The following is an 18,485-nucleotide window of genomic DNA, read 5'->3' on the forward strand; positions in this document are numbered from 1 at the left end:
GTTTTCTGTAAGGTTGTGAATGTGAAATAAGTGCTTTTTTGGTGATGTGGTTGGAAAGCCTTTAATCCTGAGCTGACTGATCTCTGAGATTGTAATTGCGGTGTGAAGTCTAGCCTGGTAGTTATGCAGATTAGCACTCCCACACAGGATGTATATTGGTTCCTGCCTCTGGTCTTTGCCATAGTAGCCAGCAGTCATAACTTACACGACCTCATCATAGCTGCTAAATGCTTCCGATTGTGAAACAATTACATGGGTCTAATGGACAAAGTTGTCACACAGGCTAACACTGAAATTAAGTCACAGTCAATGCTATGCTGGCTGTAAGGCCCTCGGTGCTTTGTTATCAATCTTGTCCCACACTGTCCCCTAGGACAAATGAAGGGTTCATTTCTCACTCCATTCATAATCTTTGAACTTCATTCATAAACTGTTGATAAACTGTAGACCGTTTCTCTAATGATTGTATACAAGACACCTCTGGTACTGACAATTATCAATGTACAAATCATCTTTTATGTAGAAGTTCTCTAATTATTGTCTGTAAGCAAGATTAGTCTAAAATTGATCTTTGTACAAGTCACCCTGTTACAGACCATTTCTTTAATATTGATCTATGTACATTGTACAAGTCGCCCTGTTACAGACCATTTCTTTAATATTGATCTATGTACATTGTACAAGTCACACTGTTACAGACAAGTACTTTTCACAATAATCAATGTACCGGTACATGTCACTCTGTTGCAGACAAGGTATCTAATAACTAACAATGCACAAATCCAGACAAGCTATCTTTACAATTGACAAGTCAATATAGTACATACAAGTTATCTATCAAAGATCAAATTGTATGTCACTCTGTTAAGTTCTCTTACAATGAGCAATGTACAAGTTATTCTGTTACAGACAAGTTCTCTACCAATGGTCAATGTACAAGTCACTTTGTTAAAAACAAGTTCTCAACTAATGATCAATGTAAAGTCATTCTGTTACAGACAAGTTTTCTATTAGTGATCAATGTGCAAGTCACTCTGTTACAGGAAATTTCTCTAGCAATGATCAATGTAAAAGTCACTCTGTTACAGTCAATTCTCTACCAATGATCAATGTACAAGTCATTCTGTTACAGACAAGTTCTCTACCAATGATCAATGTACAAGTCATTCTGTTACAGTCAAGTTCTTCATCAATGTACAAGTCATTCTGTTACAGACAAGTTTTTTACCAATCGTCAATGTACAACGCACTCTGTTACAGACAAGTTCTTAACCAATCGTCAATGTACAACGCACTCTGTTACAGACAAATTCTTAACCAATGGTCAATGTACAAGTCACTCTGTTACAGACAAGATCTCTACCAATGATTAATGTACAAGTTATTCTGTTACAGACAAATTCTCTACCAGTGATAAATGTACAAGTCACTCTGTTACAGACAAGTTCTCTACTAGTGATCAATGTAAAAGTCACTCTGTAACAGACAAGATCTCTACCAATGATCAATGTACAAGTTATTCTGTTACAGACAAGTTCTCTAGCAATGATAAATGTACAAATCACTTTGTTACAGTCAAGTTCTCTAGCAATGATAAATGTAAAAGTCACTCAGTTACAGTCAAGTTCTCTACTAATGATCAATGTACAAGTCATTCTGTTTCAGACAAGTTTTCTACTATTGATCAATGTACAAGTCATTCTGCTACAGGCAATTTCATTAGCAATGATAAATGTACAAGTCACTCTGTTACGAATCGTTCTGTTACAGACAATTTCTCTACTAGTGATTAATGTTCAAGTCATTCTGTTACAGACAAGTTCTCTGCTAGTGATTAATATACAAGACATTCTATTGCAGATAATTTCTTAACCAATGGTCAATGTACAAGTCACTCTGTTACATACAAGTTCTCTACCAATTATCCAATTACAAGTTATTCTGTTACAGACAAGTTCTCTACCAATGATAAATGTACAAGTCACTCTGTTACAGACAAGTTTTCTACCAATGATCAATGTACAAGTCATTTTGTTATAGACAAGTTCTCTAGCAATGATAAATGTACAAGTCACTCTGTTACAGACAAGTTCTCTACTAGTGATTAATGTACAAGTCATTCTGTTGCAGACAAGTTCTCTACCAATGATCAATGTACAAGTCATTCTGTTACAGTCAAGTTCTTCATCAATGTACAAGTCATTCTGTTACAGACAAGTTTTTTACCAATCGTCAATGTACAACTAACTCTGTTACAGACAAGTTCTTTACCAATGGTCAATGTACAAGTCACTCTGTTACAGACAAGATCTCTACAAATGATCAATGTACAAGTTATTCTGTTACAGACAAATTCTCTACCAATGATAAATGTACAAGTCACTCTGTTACAGACAAGTTCTTTACCAATGGTCAATGTATAAGTCACTCTGTAACAGACAAGATCTCTACCAATGATCAATGTACAAGTTATTCTGTTACAGACAAGTTCTTCATCAATGTACAAGTTATTCTGTTACAGACAAGTTCTCTAGCAATGATAAATGTAAAAGTCACTCAGTTACAGTCAAGTTCTCTACTAATGATCAATGTACAAGTCATTCTGTTTCAGACAAGTTTTCTTCTATTGATCAATGTACAAGTCACTCTGCTACAGGCAATTTCTCTAGCAATGATAAATGTACAAGTCACTCTGTTACAGACAAGTTCTTTACCAATGGTCAATGTACAAGTCATTCTGTTAAAGTCAAGTTCTCTACCAATGGTCAATGTACAAGTCATTCTGTTACAGACAAGTTCTTCATCAATGTACAAGTCATTCTGTTACAGACAAGTTCTTTACCAATGGACAATGTACAAGTCATTCTGTTAAAGTCAAGTTCTCTACCAATGATCAATCTACAAGTCAGTTTGTTATAGTTAAGTTCTTCATAAATGTACAAGTCATTCTGTTACAGATAAGTGCTCTACTAATGATTAATATACAAGTCATTCTGTTACAGTCAAGTTTTCTACAAATGATCAATGTACAAGTCACTCTGTTACAGACAAGTTCTTTACCAATGGTCAATGTACAAGTCATTCTGTTAAAGTCAAGTTCTCTACCAATGATCAATGTACAAGACAATCTGTTCATACAAGTTATTGAACAATTTACAATGCACAAGTCAGGCAAGTTCTCTACCAATGATCAAATTGTAAAACTTACTCTGCTAAGTTCTCCAACAATGATCAAATTGTGCAAGACATGCTTTCCATACAAGATATTTAACAATTATCAATGTACAAGAAACTCTTTGATAGACCTAGTCTTTAGGCACACAATTGTGAATTCAGCATGAATAATATATGGTGAAATGGATGCCTTCATTTGTGCAATTACTCATTAAATACCTCTTCAAGAAAGGTTACAGAATTTACTGATTTTGTTTCAGTTTAGTTCATCAACAACTTCTTCAAATCATTTAGTAATTTTGTTATCTTTCAGATGTTTATTTTTCATATAATGTGAGTTTCCAATGAACTTGAATTAAGAGTTTTAACTGCTATAACTTGCACAGGGCTGCTGAAAGGTATCTTAAAGAACCGATTAGAGACAGTAGAGAGCAATGACCTTTACAGACAAGGTAACTTTGGGGAGGTTCACCCCCGGACTGGTTTGGACTTGGCTCTCTTTTTTTACTTTGTGTGTTGAGCATTTTTTGACTTTGTTTACATGGGTTTTTTAATTTTTGTTTTGTTCTTGTTTAAGGTGATTTAGATTGCCTGAATTGGGTTTTTTTATTAGTTACTTTTTCATGTTTCGATTTGCTAGAAACTTTTTTTTTCCTTTAAAAAAAATCTTAAAGTGCAAGTATAAAACATGCAATATAATGACATGTAATTAAGCAAAAGTTTTTCATTGTGTTATTAGAACAAAACAAGTTTTAGGAAACGTTAATCATTGATGATTCTTATTTATTTGTCTTTTTTATTTCATTTGGGCCCAGAGCGGAGAAGAAGACATTCCTCTGCAGGTAGAAATAAGTTTGTTAAAATGCCTGACTGTTTTTGATTGATTTGAACTAATAGAATTTTAAAATGAATACAGTTTATAGTCAGACTTTCAATAATATTGTGACTATTCCTCCTTCATTTTATCACTCACAGATGAGGATGACTTTGCTTTGCTTCATGGAAGATTTGAGGTAAGTTATGAAAGTATGATTTACTGTAAAGTCCAAAATGTTGAGTTATAATTACATTTAAGAGTTGTTCAGAGGAATTTAATTTTCAAAGTTTTCAACCCTAAACTTTGAGTAAAAAAGCATTATTTTTCACATATAAATATCAACAGATTTTTACTTTTTGAATATATTGATTAAAAAGTTTTTGTTCAGAAACTTTTTTCAGTAAAGCAAATTAATCTGCTGGCTTTAACAGGCTAAGAATATATTCATGTTGGTACACCTGTGTTATACATGTCTGCATTGTAAATACCCTACTTGTACCCACCTCTGATAAAGCCTGTCTATTTTTGAGCAGAAGGTGCCTCTGAAGGACTTCCACGCCGAGATCCGAGCCTTCAAGGATGTGGAGGATTTCCTGAGCCGGACTCTGCTGATGCTGGACCTACAGAAGACTGGCCTCACCCAGATCATTGAGGCCATGGTCCAGAAACTACTGGAGAAGAAGGAGGTGTCTGCCCAGACCTCTCTGGAGGAGGCCCGCCATGCCATCTTCACCCAGGATTCCGGTCAGAATCACCCCACAGACTGCAGGGGACAACTTTTATACAATCTACAACTCTCAACTCTAGTTCTAGCTCCTTCCTTAACAAACCCCTACTTTTATTTAGAAACCTACAAAATGCAAGGAGATCATAGACTCTATACACAGTTCTAATGATTGTAACTGCCACCTGAAATGTTCCCTCCACAATTGGCGCATGAGCACTTTACAACACTTTGCAATCAGAATATTTTGGCTTCGCACGAGCTATAGCATACGTTGCACAAGCTCTCGCATTTGTTGCATTTTTGTGGTCGCATCAAGTCTCCACAAAATAGTGGACATGTACACTATTCAATCGCGACTTAATGTGACTCAAATCATTGCAATTTATTGCACAAACATTAGTACTAACGTCCCACAACGTTTTGTGTACTTGCAAGAGCGATGCACAATTTTTAAAGATCATAAGATAAATTGCAGCTGTTTTTGTGTGTGTTGTGCGACCATGAGACTGTTGCTCAAAGTATCTCATGTAATCTTACAACGTATTACTATCATTGCAAGATTTAACAGTTGCGGTTTCCATTCTTGAATTCGCTCCAACAATGTTGTGGTTAAAGAGAGATAATATAAGACATTGGAATTCGCCAAGTCTCAATCCACTAACTGAAAAAAAAAGAACAAAATGAGCGAAATTGAAACAGGGGAAAACAGTTTCTTTAAACAGTCTACACTGGATAGACATAGATTATCTGTTTCAGACCACAATTGACCTTGATTTTGGCTGCTGCTTTTGTCATCTTGGGCGGTATCTTTTCTTGCATTCAACTATTTCTATTGAAGAGCATCCGATTCAGGCAGTAAATATACCCTGTCTGACTCATACGAGCATTCATACAATGAAATGCATAATTGGTAGAGCGCCGCTCGCCCTATTGCATTGGTGCACGTTTAATCGTCTGATAATCTGGTCTTTCGTGCGAGCCTTTCATATTATCTTAAAACACTCGCTTTCATTGTACAACAGTCGCATATAGAGGCAAGATTCAATGTTTTTACCTTGTGCAATGGTTGCTCTGAATCGTGCAAGTACCGTACGAGTACTTTTTCATATGCGATTCTTTTGGCAAGTTTATGAACCATATCTTATTTTTTTTTTTGGACGCACAAATATTTTTGCTTTTGCTCATGCGCCAATTGTGAAAGGGGCTTTACAATGTGTTTTGACAAATGATCCCCAATTACCAACAATTGTTAACAATTAACTCTGTCATTGTAATATGCACCATTTTAATATAACACACTTTGCTCCCATTTCAGTCCACACACTGAGTAAGACGATTCAGGGCACGATGACCAGTGAAGTCAGCGGGTTTGATTTTGATCAGAACTGGATCTGTGTCATGTAAGGGAGACTCTCTGATGCTATTGGTCTGGATTATAATAAACTCTGAAGCTTTAAATAATAGAACCACATTTCCTCTGTCTTTTTTAGGTGTGATATTCCAACAGTAACCAAGCGACACGTGGTGATTGCTCGGTTACACAGCCCGGCTAACCTGGGCAGTAACAGTCATGAAGTTCAGTTTGTTATCCTTGTAATGGCCCCTGTCAGAGAGGTGAGTGCTAAAAGTTTATTTATTGGGGTGGAGGACAATATTTCAGTTCTGATTTTGTATATCTATATTAAAAAGTGATTTAAACCTCATATGATTGATTGTTAGTAGTTGAGTGGATTTATATTTCTTATGAATTATATCAGCAATCAAAATACCAGTACGTTATTTTTTCTCTGGCACATACAGAAAAGTACCAAGTCCTCTCTGGAGACCGCCCGAACGTTTGCGACTCTTTTCTTGGACATTGACTTTCGTCACCAGCTGCTGTTAGCAGAGTCCGAGTACGAATTTAAACAGCTCCTCCACACGAGGACCAAGCTCCTCATTGAAGAACAGGGACTCCCGGAGAACCGAAAGTCACACCTTGTCCTCTCTGCCTTTGAACAGGAGGAGCAGGAGGTTTGTGTATAGTCAGATTATAGAAGTATGGCTTTAACAGTCAATCTGTGAATCCATTTATCACTGTAATAAAATGAACAGGAAGAAAATGCTGAACTTATTTTTGTGTTTTTACATTGGTTTGTAAACATTAATAATATCAGAGCAGTTTTTCTTCACAGCATATTACATGTATATTTTATTGTGCAATAATGGATGTGAAACTGTTTACATATATACTTGTATAGAGAAATGCTTTGCTGTGTGTGTTGTGTATGAGTGTACAAGAGTGGTTCTTAGCAGTATGAAATGTACCCTCTGTTGGCAATATGTGTTGTGTAAAAATGGCAGTTGTGGTAAGTATAGAATGTACGCCTCGCTCTGTGAGTTGTGTCTGAGTGTAAGAGTGGCCATTCATGGCCAGTATAGAAAGTAGTCTGTTTGCTCTGTGAGTTTGTTTGAGTGTACAGCCTTGGCCTGTATGATATGTACGCTTTGCTCCCTGAGTTGTGTTTGAGTGTAAAAATGGCCATGCTTGGTCAGTGTAGAATGTAGTCACTTTGTTCTCTGAGTTGTGCATGAGTGTAGGAGTAGCCCTGGCCTGAAAAAGTAGGAAATGTGCGCTTGCTCTGTGGGTTGTTTTTTATTGTAAGAGTGGCCTTGGCCATATGAAATGTACTCTTTGCTCTGTGAGCTGTGTATAAGTACATTAAGTGTGGTTTTGTCTGTGTTGTAGGGTGGGAAGGCTAGATGTCCTCTTGGACAGGGTTTGATCCGTGACCTCAAGCGACGACTACCTCACTATGTGTCTGACTTCAGGGATGGTGAGTACAACGTCATTCCTTATCCTCTCTGTGATGTACCAATATAAGTACAAGGTCATTCCTTATATTCTCTGTGATGTACCAATATAAGTACAAGGTCATTCCTTATCCTCTCTGTGATGTACCAATATAAGTACAAGGTCATTCCTTATACTCTCTGTGATGTAACCAATATAAGTAAAAGGTCATTCCTTATCCTCTCTGTGATGTACCAATATAAGTACAAGGTCATTCCTTATCCTCTCTGTGATGTACCAATATTAGTACAAGGTCATTCCTTATACTCTCTGTGATGTATCAATATAAGTACAAGGTCATTCCTTACCCTCTCTGTGATGTACCAATATAAGTACAAGGTCATTCCTTACCCTCTCTGTGATGTACCAATATAAGTACAAGGTCATTCCTTAGGCTCTCTGTGATGTATCAATATAAGTACAAGGTCATTCCTTATACTCCCTGTGATGTACCAATATTAGTACAAGGTCATTCCTTATACTCTCTGTGATGTACCAATATAAGTACAAGGTCATTCCTTATCCTCTCTGTGATGTATCAATATAAGTACAAGGTCATTCCTTATGCTCTCTGTGATGTACTAATATAAGTACAAGGTCATTCCTTATACTCTCTGTGATGCATCAATATAAGTACAAGGTCATTCCTTATTCTCTCTGTGATGTACCAATATAAGTACAAGGTCATTCCTTATCCTCTCTGTGATGTAACCAATATTAGTACAAGGTCATTCCTTATACTCTCTGTGATGTACCAATATAAGTACAAGGTCATTCCTTATACTCTCTGTGATGTATCAATATTAGTACAAGGTCATTCCTTATACTCTCTGTGATGTACCAATATAAGTACAAGGTCATTCCTTATACTCTCTGTGATGTACCAATATAAGTACAAGGTCATTCCTTATACTCTCTGTGATGTATCAATATTAGTACAAGGTCATTCCTTATACTCTCTGTGATGCATCAATATAAGTACAAGGTCATTCCTTATTCTCTCTGTGATGTAACCAATATAAGTACAAGGTCATTCCTTATCCTCCCTGTGATGTACCGATATAAGTACAAGGTGCAACGAAGATGAGAGCTCGTGCAACGTATATGATAGCTCTTGCAAAGCCAAAAAATTTTGATCTCAAAGTGTTGTAAAGTGCTCGTGCGCCAATTGTAAAAGGGGCTTTATACTCCCTGTGATTTATCAATAAACAGTCTAGAGCCCTCATACTGTAGATTTCTAATAATACGTGAGGAAATAATATCAGCGTAAAATCACGAGCGGAATATCTTGTGTATTTTAAAATCAGACATACCTAAATTACATGAAACTTTGATAAAAATTTGGCGTGCACAATTTTATGTTCTCGCAATTTGATGGAAAACGGCTGAATCGCATAATTAAGTACTCTCGTAGAATAAGGAATCTACAATATCACGTCATTGTGTTGCAAGGTTTGTTCTGATCACGTCACTGTCTTGCAGGGTTTGTGGGCAACAAAACAATACACAAGGTGACCTCCACGACATTCTTTCTGTACTTTGCCTGCGTTCTGCCAAACATTGCCTTTGGGATGCTGAATGACAACAACACTGCGGGTGTCATAGGTAATACCCATCCTTATTACACCAATCTCTGACTCTATTTGTTTTGTTAAATCCATTACAAATGTATAATGAGGACATCGATATTTAAAATGATGCTTTAAGTAAATGTATACACTACAGAGTCATTGAGTTGTTTCAGCTGGATGACTGAATTTTTTTTCAGATGTGCAGAAGGTGTTGTTTTCGCAGTGTGTGGGAGGGCTGCTGTTTGCTGTTTTTGGGGGTCAACCTCTGATTGTGTTATTGACTACTGCACCACTGGCTCTCTACACCAAAAGTAGGTCAATTATGATGACTAAAAACTAATCGTGTAATGAGATACATGTATGATGAGATATAAAATATATTTAATTTCTTGTGTATTTAAACAGAAGCCAATTGGTATTGATTACATTTTTAGCTACCTACATATTGATTACACAGATAAATTACATTTCAAGTTATCTACAATAAATTACATCTCCAGTTATATTGAATACATTTTTATTTATCTTCATTTGATCACATCTCCAGTGATCTAGATATTGATTACATTTCCAGTTATCTAAAAATTAATTGCAGTTCCTGTTAGGCACAAATTACATTTCCAATAATTAATGCACAATTTATCTACAAATTGATTACATTTTAGTTATGTACATATTGATTGCGCATGCACAAATGAATTACATTCTATTTTTTAAGTTTTCTACAAATTAATTACATTTTCAGTTATCTTAATATTGATTACATTTCTAGTTATCTTGTTCTAGTTACATTGTTCACATCTTCAGTTATTTACAATTTTATCACATTTTCAGTTATCTACAGCATCTGTGAGGACTTTGACTTGAACTTCAATGCTATGTTTGCCTGCACTGGGTTGTGGAATGCCTTCTTTCTGCTGATCTTTGTTTTTTTCAACACAAGTAAACTCATGAAGTATTCCTCCAGGTAAGGATTGAAATAGGATTGTTACAAGTAAATTTTCCCTCACTGAGAGGTAAATTAAGATTTAATTGCTACCAATACAAGTAGTATTCCTCCAGGTAAAGATTCAGTTATAATCAGTCCTTTTATCAATCAGTACTTTCACATAGACAAATTAATGCAGCATTTCAATTAATACAGAAACATTTAGCCTCCTGGGACTTAATTATTCCAATTCGATCAAGCCTTTGATAGATGCATGTTGACACAATGGTGACTGAAATAACCCCAGTGCTGTAGATTCCTAATTAAATGCACAGAGTAATATCTGCATATAACCTTGACATGCATCCCTCTCGGATTTTAAAATCTTTTATTTTTCTGAAGGTTAAAATTGTGACCTTTTTTAAATTAAAATTAAAGCTCAGTGTGTTCTCTATTTCTTATTCCCCAAAGTTGATATAAAATGGCAGAATTGCATAAAATAATGATGAAATCATGATTCTTTAAAGAAGTCACAGCAAACATTAATATGCAGTCCCTAGTTCTAGTCACTTTCTAAATAACTTAAAGATGACATTAAAATAATAACACATTCTTCTTTTCTCGTTAATTTCCAGGTCCACAGAGGAAGTCTTCTCATTGTTCATCACTTTCGCTTTTTCTGCAGATGCCATCAAAGACACTATTAAAGGTATAAATAGTTAGACCTGTGCATAATATTGATTATTGAGAATCACAAAGGTAAAAACAAAAAAGAATTTCTTGTCTTGTATCTAAGTAAATTAAATTATTACCCTTACATATTCATGCTCAAAGAAAAATGCGATTTGTAATATGTCATGGCAAATTCAATCTTTAAATGTTACACCTCATAAGGCATAGAACAATTTTAAAAAAAACTACTAACAACTTGATTGCATAGAAATTAATGCATGTATCAGGGGTTATATCTGACTAAACTGAGGATGGCAATTTCTAATTAACTGGTTAACTGGTTATAACTCAGTGAAGGCAGTGGTAAATATCAGTAATACATGCATATGAAATACATTAATGAATAATACTAAAATCGCTGTTGAGTACCGTTACAATCATTTTTATCATTGTATCTTTTTTACCATTAATTTGTGAAGTAGCAAATGCTTTTGTCTACATTGGACACATACATGTATATATGATTACAAACAATTGAGGATCTAGAATTTTCCATCGGCAAGCTTAAATGGACCTAGCTTTGCTGATCACCTTTTACTTGACAGGGAAATTATTTACCCTCTATTTGCTTGTTTTCTTTTGAATTAATAGATTGTTTACTTAGATTTTTTGTTTTTTTTAGATTGTTTCGTGAATATTCAAATTGATAAAAAGGATTTTCATATTATATTATCACATTTATTACAACATAATATTCCTGTTGTGCATTCAGTGGCATAATTGATAGTAAATTGATGGGAAAAAAATAATGATATGCAAATTTGTATATTTTAATAAAAGTAACCACTTAATTGGTCAAAGCAAATTGCAATTAACCAATTAGCAAATCTGCAATAGATTGCCATCCCTACTTTAAATCAATAACAAATAGTTTTCTGCTTTGTAGATTTTAACAAAAATTATAACACAGATGTCTGTCATGGTGTTACTCACAGTAATTCAACCAATCAAAATGCTTCCTTCCCTACAAACTCCTCCCTAACAACCGTCAGTGCCATGACGACGGCTAGCACTGTGACAACCATTTCCATGGTGAATGTCACTAACAGCAGCATGTTGGCGGCTCCATCTGGTGGTGGGGGCATTGAGGAGTGCCTGAGGGAGAACAGTATCTTGTTTCTTCTGTTGATGCTGGGCACTGTGTGGCTGGGAATCACGCTTTTTAACTTTACTAAAACGTATGTTCACTAACAACAGACATAATAATCATATATAGTCATCTCAAGTTACTTATGCTCATATTACTGCAATACTTAGAATAATTTGGGGGTTTTATTTCAAGGTTGTTTTTTTTTTATATTGAAATGTGGCTAAATTGCAAAATAAGATTTCACAGACGGTAAGAGTCATCTCATTAATACAATCCCAATTGTCCTTCATAGAAAGTGGCTGAGATCTTGTTCATGTAGAATTAATTGATAAGACATTTTTTAGCTGCATTGTTAAATCCACTGGAAAATGAAAGGAAAATATTTAAAAGGAAAAACCTCTAAAAAAAAATTGTTCTTGTTAAGGAAAATTATTCAATCCCTGAAGTATTCAAAACTATCAAAGAGTTAAGGGAAATCTACTGTTTGTCACTTCAGTCCCTTTCTGAATGCTGGAAAGCGAGAGATGTTAGCTGACTATGCATTACCTGTAGCAGTCCTTGTCATGAGCTTCTTTGGTTCCTATGTGTTCAGAGAAGTCCACAGTAAGTATCTGTGTGGATCAGAGAAGTCCACAGTAAGTATCTGTGTGGATCAGAGAAGTCCACAGTAAGTATCTGTGTGGATCAGAGAAGTCCACAGTAAGTATCTGTGTGGATCAGAGAAGTCTACAGTAAGTATCTGTGTGGATCAGAGAAGGCCATAGTAGGTATCTGTGTGGATCAGAGAAGTCTACAGTGAGTATATGTGTGGATCAGAGAAGTCTACAGTAAGTATCTGTGTGGATTAGAGAAGTCCATAGTATGTATCTGTGAAGATAAGAGAAGTCTTTAGTAGGTATCTGTGTCTTCTGAAAAATCTACAGAAAGTATTTGTGTGCACATGGTTCAGAAAAATCCACAAAAGTATCTGTATGGTCAAGATTGAGAAGTCCATTGTGTGTATCTGTGTGGTTTAGAGAAGTCTGCATCATGTATCTGTGTGGTCTAGAGAAGTGTAAGTATCTGTGTGGTTTTGGAAGTTCACAGAGGTATCTGTGTCTTCTGAAAAGTCTACAGTATGTATCTATATAGATTATAGATTGAAGTCCATAGTACTAATAAATACTGTGTGGTTCAGGGAAGTACAAACTATGTATCTGAGTTTAAAGAAGTCCATAGTATATGTGGTTCAAAAGAGTCCATAGTATGTACCTGTGTGGTTCAAAAGAGTCCATAGTATGTGTCTGTGTGGTTCAAAAGAGTCCATAGTATGTATCTGTGTGGTTCAAAAGAGTCCATAGTATGTATCTGTGTGGTTCAAAAGAGTCCACAGTATGTGTCTGTGTGGTTCAAAAGAGTCCACAGTATGTATCTGTGTGGTTCAGAGAAGTAAACAGTATGTATCTATGTGGTCTAGAGAAGTCCACAGTAAATGCTGTGTGGTTCAGGGAAATCCTTATATATATATTATTATGTATCTGAATGGTCTAGAGAAGTGTATGTTTCTGTGTGGTCTAGATAAGTCCACAAAAGTATCTGTACAGTCTAGATAAGTCCACAGTAAGTATCTGTTTGATCTACAGAAGAAGTCAAAATATGTATTAGAATGGTCCAGAGAAGTCCATAGACTGATAGTAAGTATCTGTTGTTCAGAAAAGTATAAAGTATGTATCTTCTGGTTTGTGCTTACAGAGAAGTCCACAGTATGTATCTATGTGCTATGGAGAAGTCCATATATGTATCTTTAGAGAAGTCCTTAGCAAGTATTGATGTGATTCAGAGATATGTCAGTACTAGGCTAAGTGTAAATCTTTGTTGTTCAGATAAAAGTCTGTAGTATGTACCTGTAAGTACAAAGCCTGCCTGTGATAAGATGATTGAGAGGCTTTACAAACTATTATTGTAGTGAAGCCGTTTAAGTACAAGGCCCGTGAACAGATGTTTGAGCTGGCCCCCCTCCACCTCCTACCTGTGGGGGCAGTGTTTGCCGCCGCTGGGCTGGGCTTCAGTCTGTCCCTTCTGTTCTTCATGGACCAGAACATCTCCAGCGCACTGGTGAACGCCCCCTCTAATAAGTAAGCAATTTACTCAATTTAGCGCTATCTATTGTTTTACACAATTCTATATTAGATTGAACTTTTTAAGAAAGTAAACATTTGTAAGATTTCAATCAGACTGAAGAAAGGTGCTGCCTAGTAGTACCACTGGGACCTGTTTGTGGAGATTTATATAGCCAATGTTTAAATACCACTGTTTAAGTAAACATTTTTATGATTTTGACCAGATTAAAGAAGGGCGCCGCCTACCGCTGGGACTTGTTTGTGGTGATTTTTATAGTCAAGGTTTAAATACCACTGTTTAAGTAAACATTTGTATGATTTTCACCAGATTAAAGAAGGGTGCCGCCTACCACTGGGACCTGTTTGTGGTGGCTGTCATCAATGCCTTCCTGTCAATCTTCACTATGCCATGGGTCCACGCAGCCCTCCCCCACTCCCCGCTCCATGTCAGAGCTCTCGCTGACCTTGAGGACCGGGTGGATCAAGGACATGTACACCAAATGTAGGTCATCAACCACCCAACAAGCAGATCGAGGTTTTACATTTTAAGTTAAAATCTGCTCCAGAATAAATTGCTTAGTATCAATCTTGCAATCACTATGAAATCTCACATAAATATTAAATGACAAAATTGAATGCCTCAGAATATTAATGTTTTGGCGATTTTAAGATGTTGACTTATTTTTTCCTGATCTTGGCATGAATCTCTTAAATTACTGTAAATGTAGAGAATGTTGAGAACAGGTGCATCCAGAAAAATACTAGTAAAAAATCCAAGCGATTTGTTAATTTCCACCAAATATCTTACATGCCAAACATAATGGGTTTACTACCTCTCTATTGATATGAATACTTAAGATCTTTTAAGCACTGTCAGAATTACTATAAGCCTAAACAGGACTACAGTTATTAAACAAGTCGGTTGTGTTTCTCTGACAGAGTTGTCCATGTGCGCGAGACGCGGGTGACAGGAATCATCTCGCATGTGATGATTGGTCTGTCCATGTTGATGCTGCCCTACCCCCTGGCCTACATCCCTCGCCCCGTGCTGGACGGCCTCTTTATCTATGTCGCCATCACAGCACTCTACGGCAATCAACTGTTTGACCGCATTCTTCTTTTCTTTACGGAACAGGTAAGTCAGTTGAATGGTTATAACTATGATCATTTTACATGTATATAGATTATTACATGGCATTTTTGTTCACATCCTATATTAGTCCAATATCGCTGTATATATCAGTCAAAGAGCCATTAGGCCAGTGACCAAGGGTTAATGTAGAATGCGATATAAAAAATGCCATGTCATAATTTTAAAACATATTTATAGAAAATACCAAAGAAACAATACAAAAACATCTTATGATAAATAATTATTGTTGTCAATGAATTGCTCTGTGTCTTTGAATATTCCATGTCAGTTTATGCCAGCTGATGTCAATGTTATTATTTGACTTATACTTGGGCATTAATTGCAATTGAACAAATTTAAATTATTCACTCAGTTAGAAACTCCAATGTTATTACATGGCATATGGTTTTACTTTGTGCAAGCTTTTTGACATATTGTTGATTCTTTAAAATTGTTTAGACTTTGGCCTCTTGACAATCCTTGACAACTTCAGCCTCATAAGGGGTATAAAGTTTGATGTAGGTTTATAACCCATATATAAACAGTTAAGTTTAATCATCTTCTCGAGAACTTCAATGCTCAATATGTGATATGAATGTAAAATCAGATATTTTGTATATGATTCTGTTTATGTCTATTGGTGCTCAGGTGAGCGATGTGGCCCATGGGCCTCTTGTTTATTTAGTATTTTATGTATTTTTCAGTCAGCCTATCCCCCCAATCACTACATACGGCGGGTGCCCCAGAGGAAGATCCACCTGTTCACCACCCTACAGCTGATACAGCTGGTGGTGCTCTGTGTGTTTGGATTCTCTCCCATTCCTTACATGAAGATGGTCTTCCCTGTCCTCATAATGCTTCTGATGCCAATCAGGTCAGTGAATATCTCACCAAAATCTCAAACTAATCAGATCAGTGAATATCTAATCAAAATCCTAAACCAATCAGGTCAGTGTATCTCACCAAAATCTCAAACCAATCAGGTCAGTGAATAGCTCACCAAAATCTCAAACCAATCAGGTCAGTGAATATCTCACCAAAATCTCAAACCAATCAGGTCAGTGAATATCTCACCAAAATCTCAAACCAATCAGGTCAGTGAATAGCTCACCAAAATCTCAAACCAATCAGGTCAGTGAATATCTCACCAAAATCTCAAACCAATCAGGTCAGTGAATATCTCACCAAAATCTCAAACCAATCAGGTCAGTGAATAGCTCACCAAAATCTCAAACCAATCAGGTCAGTAAATAACTTACCAAAATTTCAAACCAATCAGGTCAGTCAATAGCTCACCAAAATCTCAAGCCAATCAGGTCACTGAATAGCTCACCAAAATCTCAAACCAATCAGGTCAGTGAATATCTCACCAAAATCTCAAACCAATCAGGTCAGTGAATAGCTCATCAAAATCTCAAGCCAATCAGGTCAGTGAATATCTCACCAAAATCTAAAGCCAATCAGGACGGTGAATATCTCACCAAAATCTCAAACCAATCAGGTCAGTGAATATCTCACCAAAATCTCAAGCCAATCATGTCAGTGAATAGCTCATCAAAATCTCAAGCCAATCAGGACGGTGAATATCTCACCAAAATCTTAAACCAATCAGGTCAGTGAATATCTCCCCAAATTCTCAAACCAATCAGGTCAGTGAATATCTTACCAAAATCTCAAACCAATCAGGTCAGTGAATAGCTCATCAAAATCTCAAGCCAATCAGGTCACTAAATAGCTCAACAAAATCTCAAACCAATCAGGTCATGAATATCTCACCAAAATCTCAAACCAATCATGTTAGTGAATAGCTCATCAAAATCTCAAGCCAATAAGGTCAGTGAATATCTCACCAAAATCTCAAACCAATCAGGTCAGTGAATATCTCACCAAAATCTCAAGCCAATTAGGTCAGTGAATATCTCACCAATTCTCAAACCAATCAGGTCAGTGAATATCGGTCAGTGAATATCTCCCCACAATCTCACAGCCAATCATGTCAGTGAATAGCTCATCAAAATCTCAAGCCAATCAGAACGGTGAATATCTCACCAAAATCTTAAACCAATCAGGTCAGTGAATATCTCACCAAATTCTCAAACCAATCAGGTCAGTGAATATCTCACCAAAATCTCAAACCAATCAGGTCAGTGAATATCTCACCAAAATCTCAAACCAATCAGGTCAGTGAATATCTCACCAAAATTTCAAACCAATCAGGTCAGTGAATATCTCAGAAAAATCGTATTCAAATCAGGTCATTTAATGGTTTGAAAAAAAATTCTGACCAATCAGGTCAGTTAAATATAGCTCAGAAAGAAATGACTATATCAGAAAAAATCTACCTATTTATATAAATGACACTTAAAGTGTTGTCTAAAATTTTCACAGGCACAAAATCATCCCCAACTTCTTTGAGCCTAAATACCTGAAGGCATTGGATGGACATGCTCACTAGATGATGGACATGCCCACTAGAAGATGGTGGGGAGTGGTAGATCGAGGTTCGGCAGTAATGAGAAGTAGGCAGCTTTGTATGTTTTCATGATGAACTGAGACTGTATATGTGATACCAAAACACAGAGCATTTAATAGGGCAACCAAGACTCCTACACAGTGGATCACTCTGTAACATTCGCCAAATGAAAAAGTTTCAGATTTTTTGTAGATTTTTTGTTGACTCAGTGTTTAGTATGGTATCTCCGTTAGTTTTTATATTCTGCCAACCTGGTTACAAGGCAACTCCATTTATTTTCATGTGTGGTATATATTTTGTTTTACTTCTTTATCCTTTTTATGTGTTTGATTTCTATCACCCAATGTCTATCCTACGTGTACGGAACAAACTGATGATTGACTTAAACTTCAAGGAGGAACCTTGTAACAAGATGAGGGTTTTATTTTTATACACATCACTGTTACATGTATTGATATCTGATTATTTATTGTTTGTTGTAAACATTGTTGATTTTGTTCCTTGATTTACATGAATCACTAGGCTGTTGATAGATGTATGAATTGTAGTATTTTATTGGGGACCGTCAGTTTACCCATGAAGACATCAGAGAGGTGAAAACGTCTGTTTTGTTCTTCATTTTAGTCCCATTACAGGGTGTTCATGTTAACTGTTAATTGTTGAAATTATTGAGCTTTTTACACTGAATCTGTGATTTTGAATTTTCCAAAATGATTAAATAAACATAGATTTGTAATACTGTCTATTTTGTTTTTTATAATTATAAAAAAATTGGTTTTGTACAAACATGGATTTAGAGGATTTACTGATAAAGTCAGATTACTTGGGGTCCTTTCAGCACTATGTATTACTTGCAAATTATAAGTCACTACAGACTCTTAATGTAACAAATTAATGGATAAGGTGGTT

The 18,485-nt window shown here is 35.9% G+C and overlaps 1 protein-coding gene across 4 annotated transcripts in view; it reads left to right on the forward strand.

Moving 5' to 3' along the window:
* The window catches only part of LOC128167274 (solute carrier family 4 member 11-like), a 34,676-nt gene extending 16,364 nt beyond the window's left edge, over positions 1 to 18,312 (forward strand). For 3 of the 4 annotated variants that reach the window (XM_052832882.1, XM_052832885.1, XM_052832883.1), the window contains exons 3-21: positions 3,561 to 3,626; positions 3,990 to 4,016; positions 4,150 to 4,187; positions 4,525 to 4,735; positions 6,034 to 6,118; positions 6,209 to 6,332; positions 6,519 to 6,731; positions 7,447 to 7,534; positions 9,034 to 9,156; positions 9,320 to 9,433; positions 9,957 to 10,089; positions 10,686 to 10,759; positions 11,669 to 11,960; positions 12,369 to 12,475; positions 13,818 to 13,986; positions 14,300 to 14,473; positions 14,911 to 15,106; positions 15,808 to 15,977; positions 17,492 to 18,312. In XM_052832882.1, the coding sequence (XP_052688842.1) occupies positions 3,561 to 3,626; positions 3,990 to 4,016; positions 4,150 to 4,187; positions 4,525 to 4,735; positions 6,034 to 6,118; positions 6,209 to 6,332; positions 6,519 to 6,731; positions 7,447 to 7,534; positions 9,034 to 9,156; positions 9,320 to 9,433; positions 9,957 to 10,089; positions 10,686 to 10,759; positions 11,669 to 11,960; positions 12,369 to 12,475; positions 13,818 to 13,986; positions 14,300 to 14,473; positions 14,911 to 15,106; positions 15,808 to 15,977; positions 17,492 to 17,558 (2,471 nt within the window). In that variant the 3' untranslated portion in view covers positions 17,559 to 18,312. The remainder of the gene's footprint in view (positions 1 to 3,560; positions 3,627 to 3,989; positions 4,017 to 4,149; positions 4,188 to 4,524; positions 4,736 to 6,033; positions 6,119 to 6,208; positions 6,333 to 6,518; positions 6,732 to 7,446; positions 7,535 to 9,033; positions 9,157 to 9,319; positions 9,434 to 9,956; positions 10,090 to 10,685; positions 10,760 to 11,668; positions 11,961 to 12,368; positions 12,476 to 13,817; positions 13,987 to 14,299; positions 14,474 to 14,910; positions 15,107 to 15,807; positions 15,978 to 17,491) is intronic. The other variant, XM_052832884.1, reaches the window with a different exon arrangement.
* The last annotated feature ends 173 nt before the right edge of the window (positions 18,313 to 18,485 follow it).

The sequence above is a fragment of the Crassostrea angulata genome, chromosome 10, assembly GCF_025612915.1.
Source record: "Crassostrea angulata isolate pt1a10 chromosome 10, ASM2561291v2, whole genome shotgun sequence".
Taxonomy (NCBI): domain Eukaryota; kingdom Metazoa; phylum Mollusca; class Bivalvia; order Ostreida; family Ostreidae; genus Magallana; species Magallana angulata.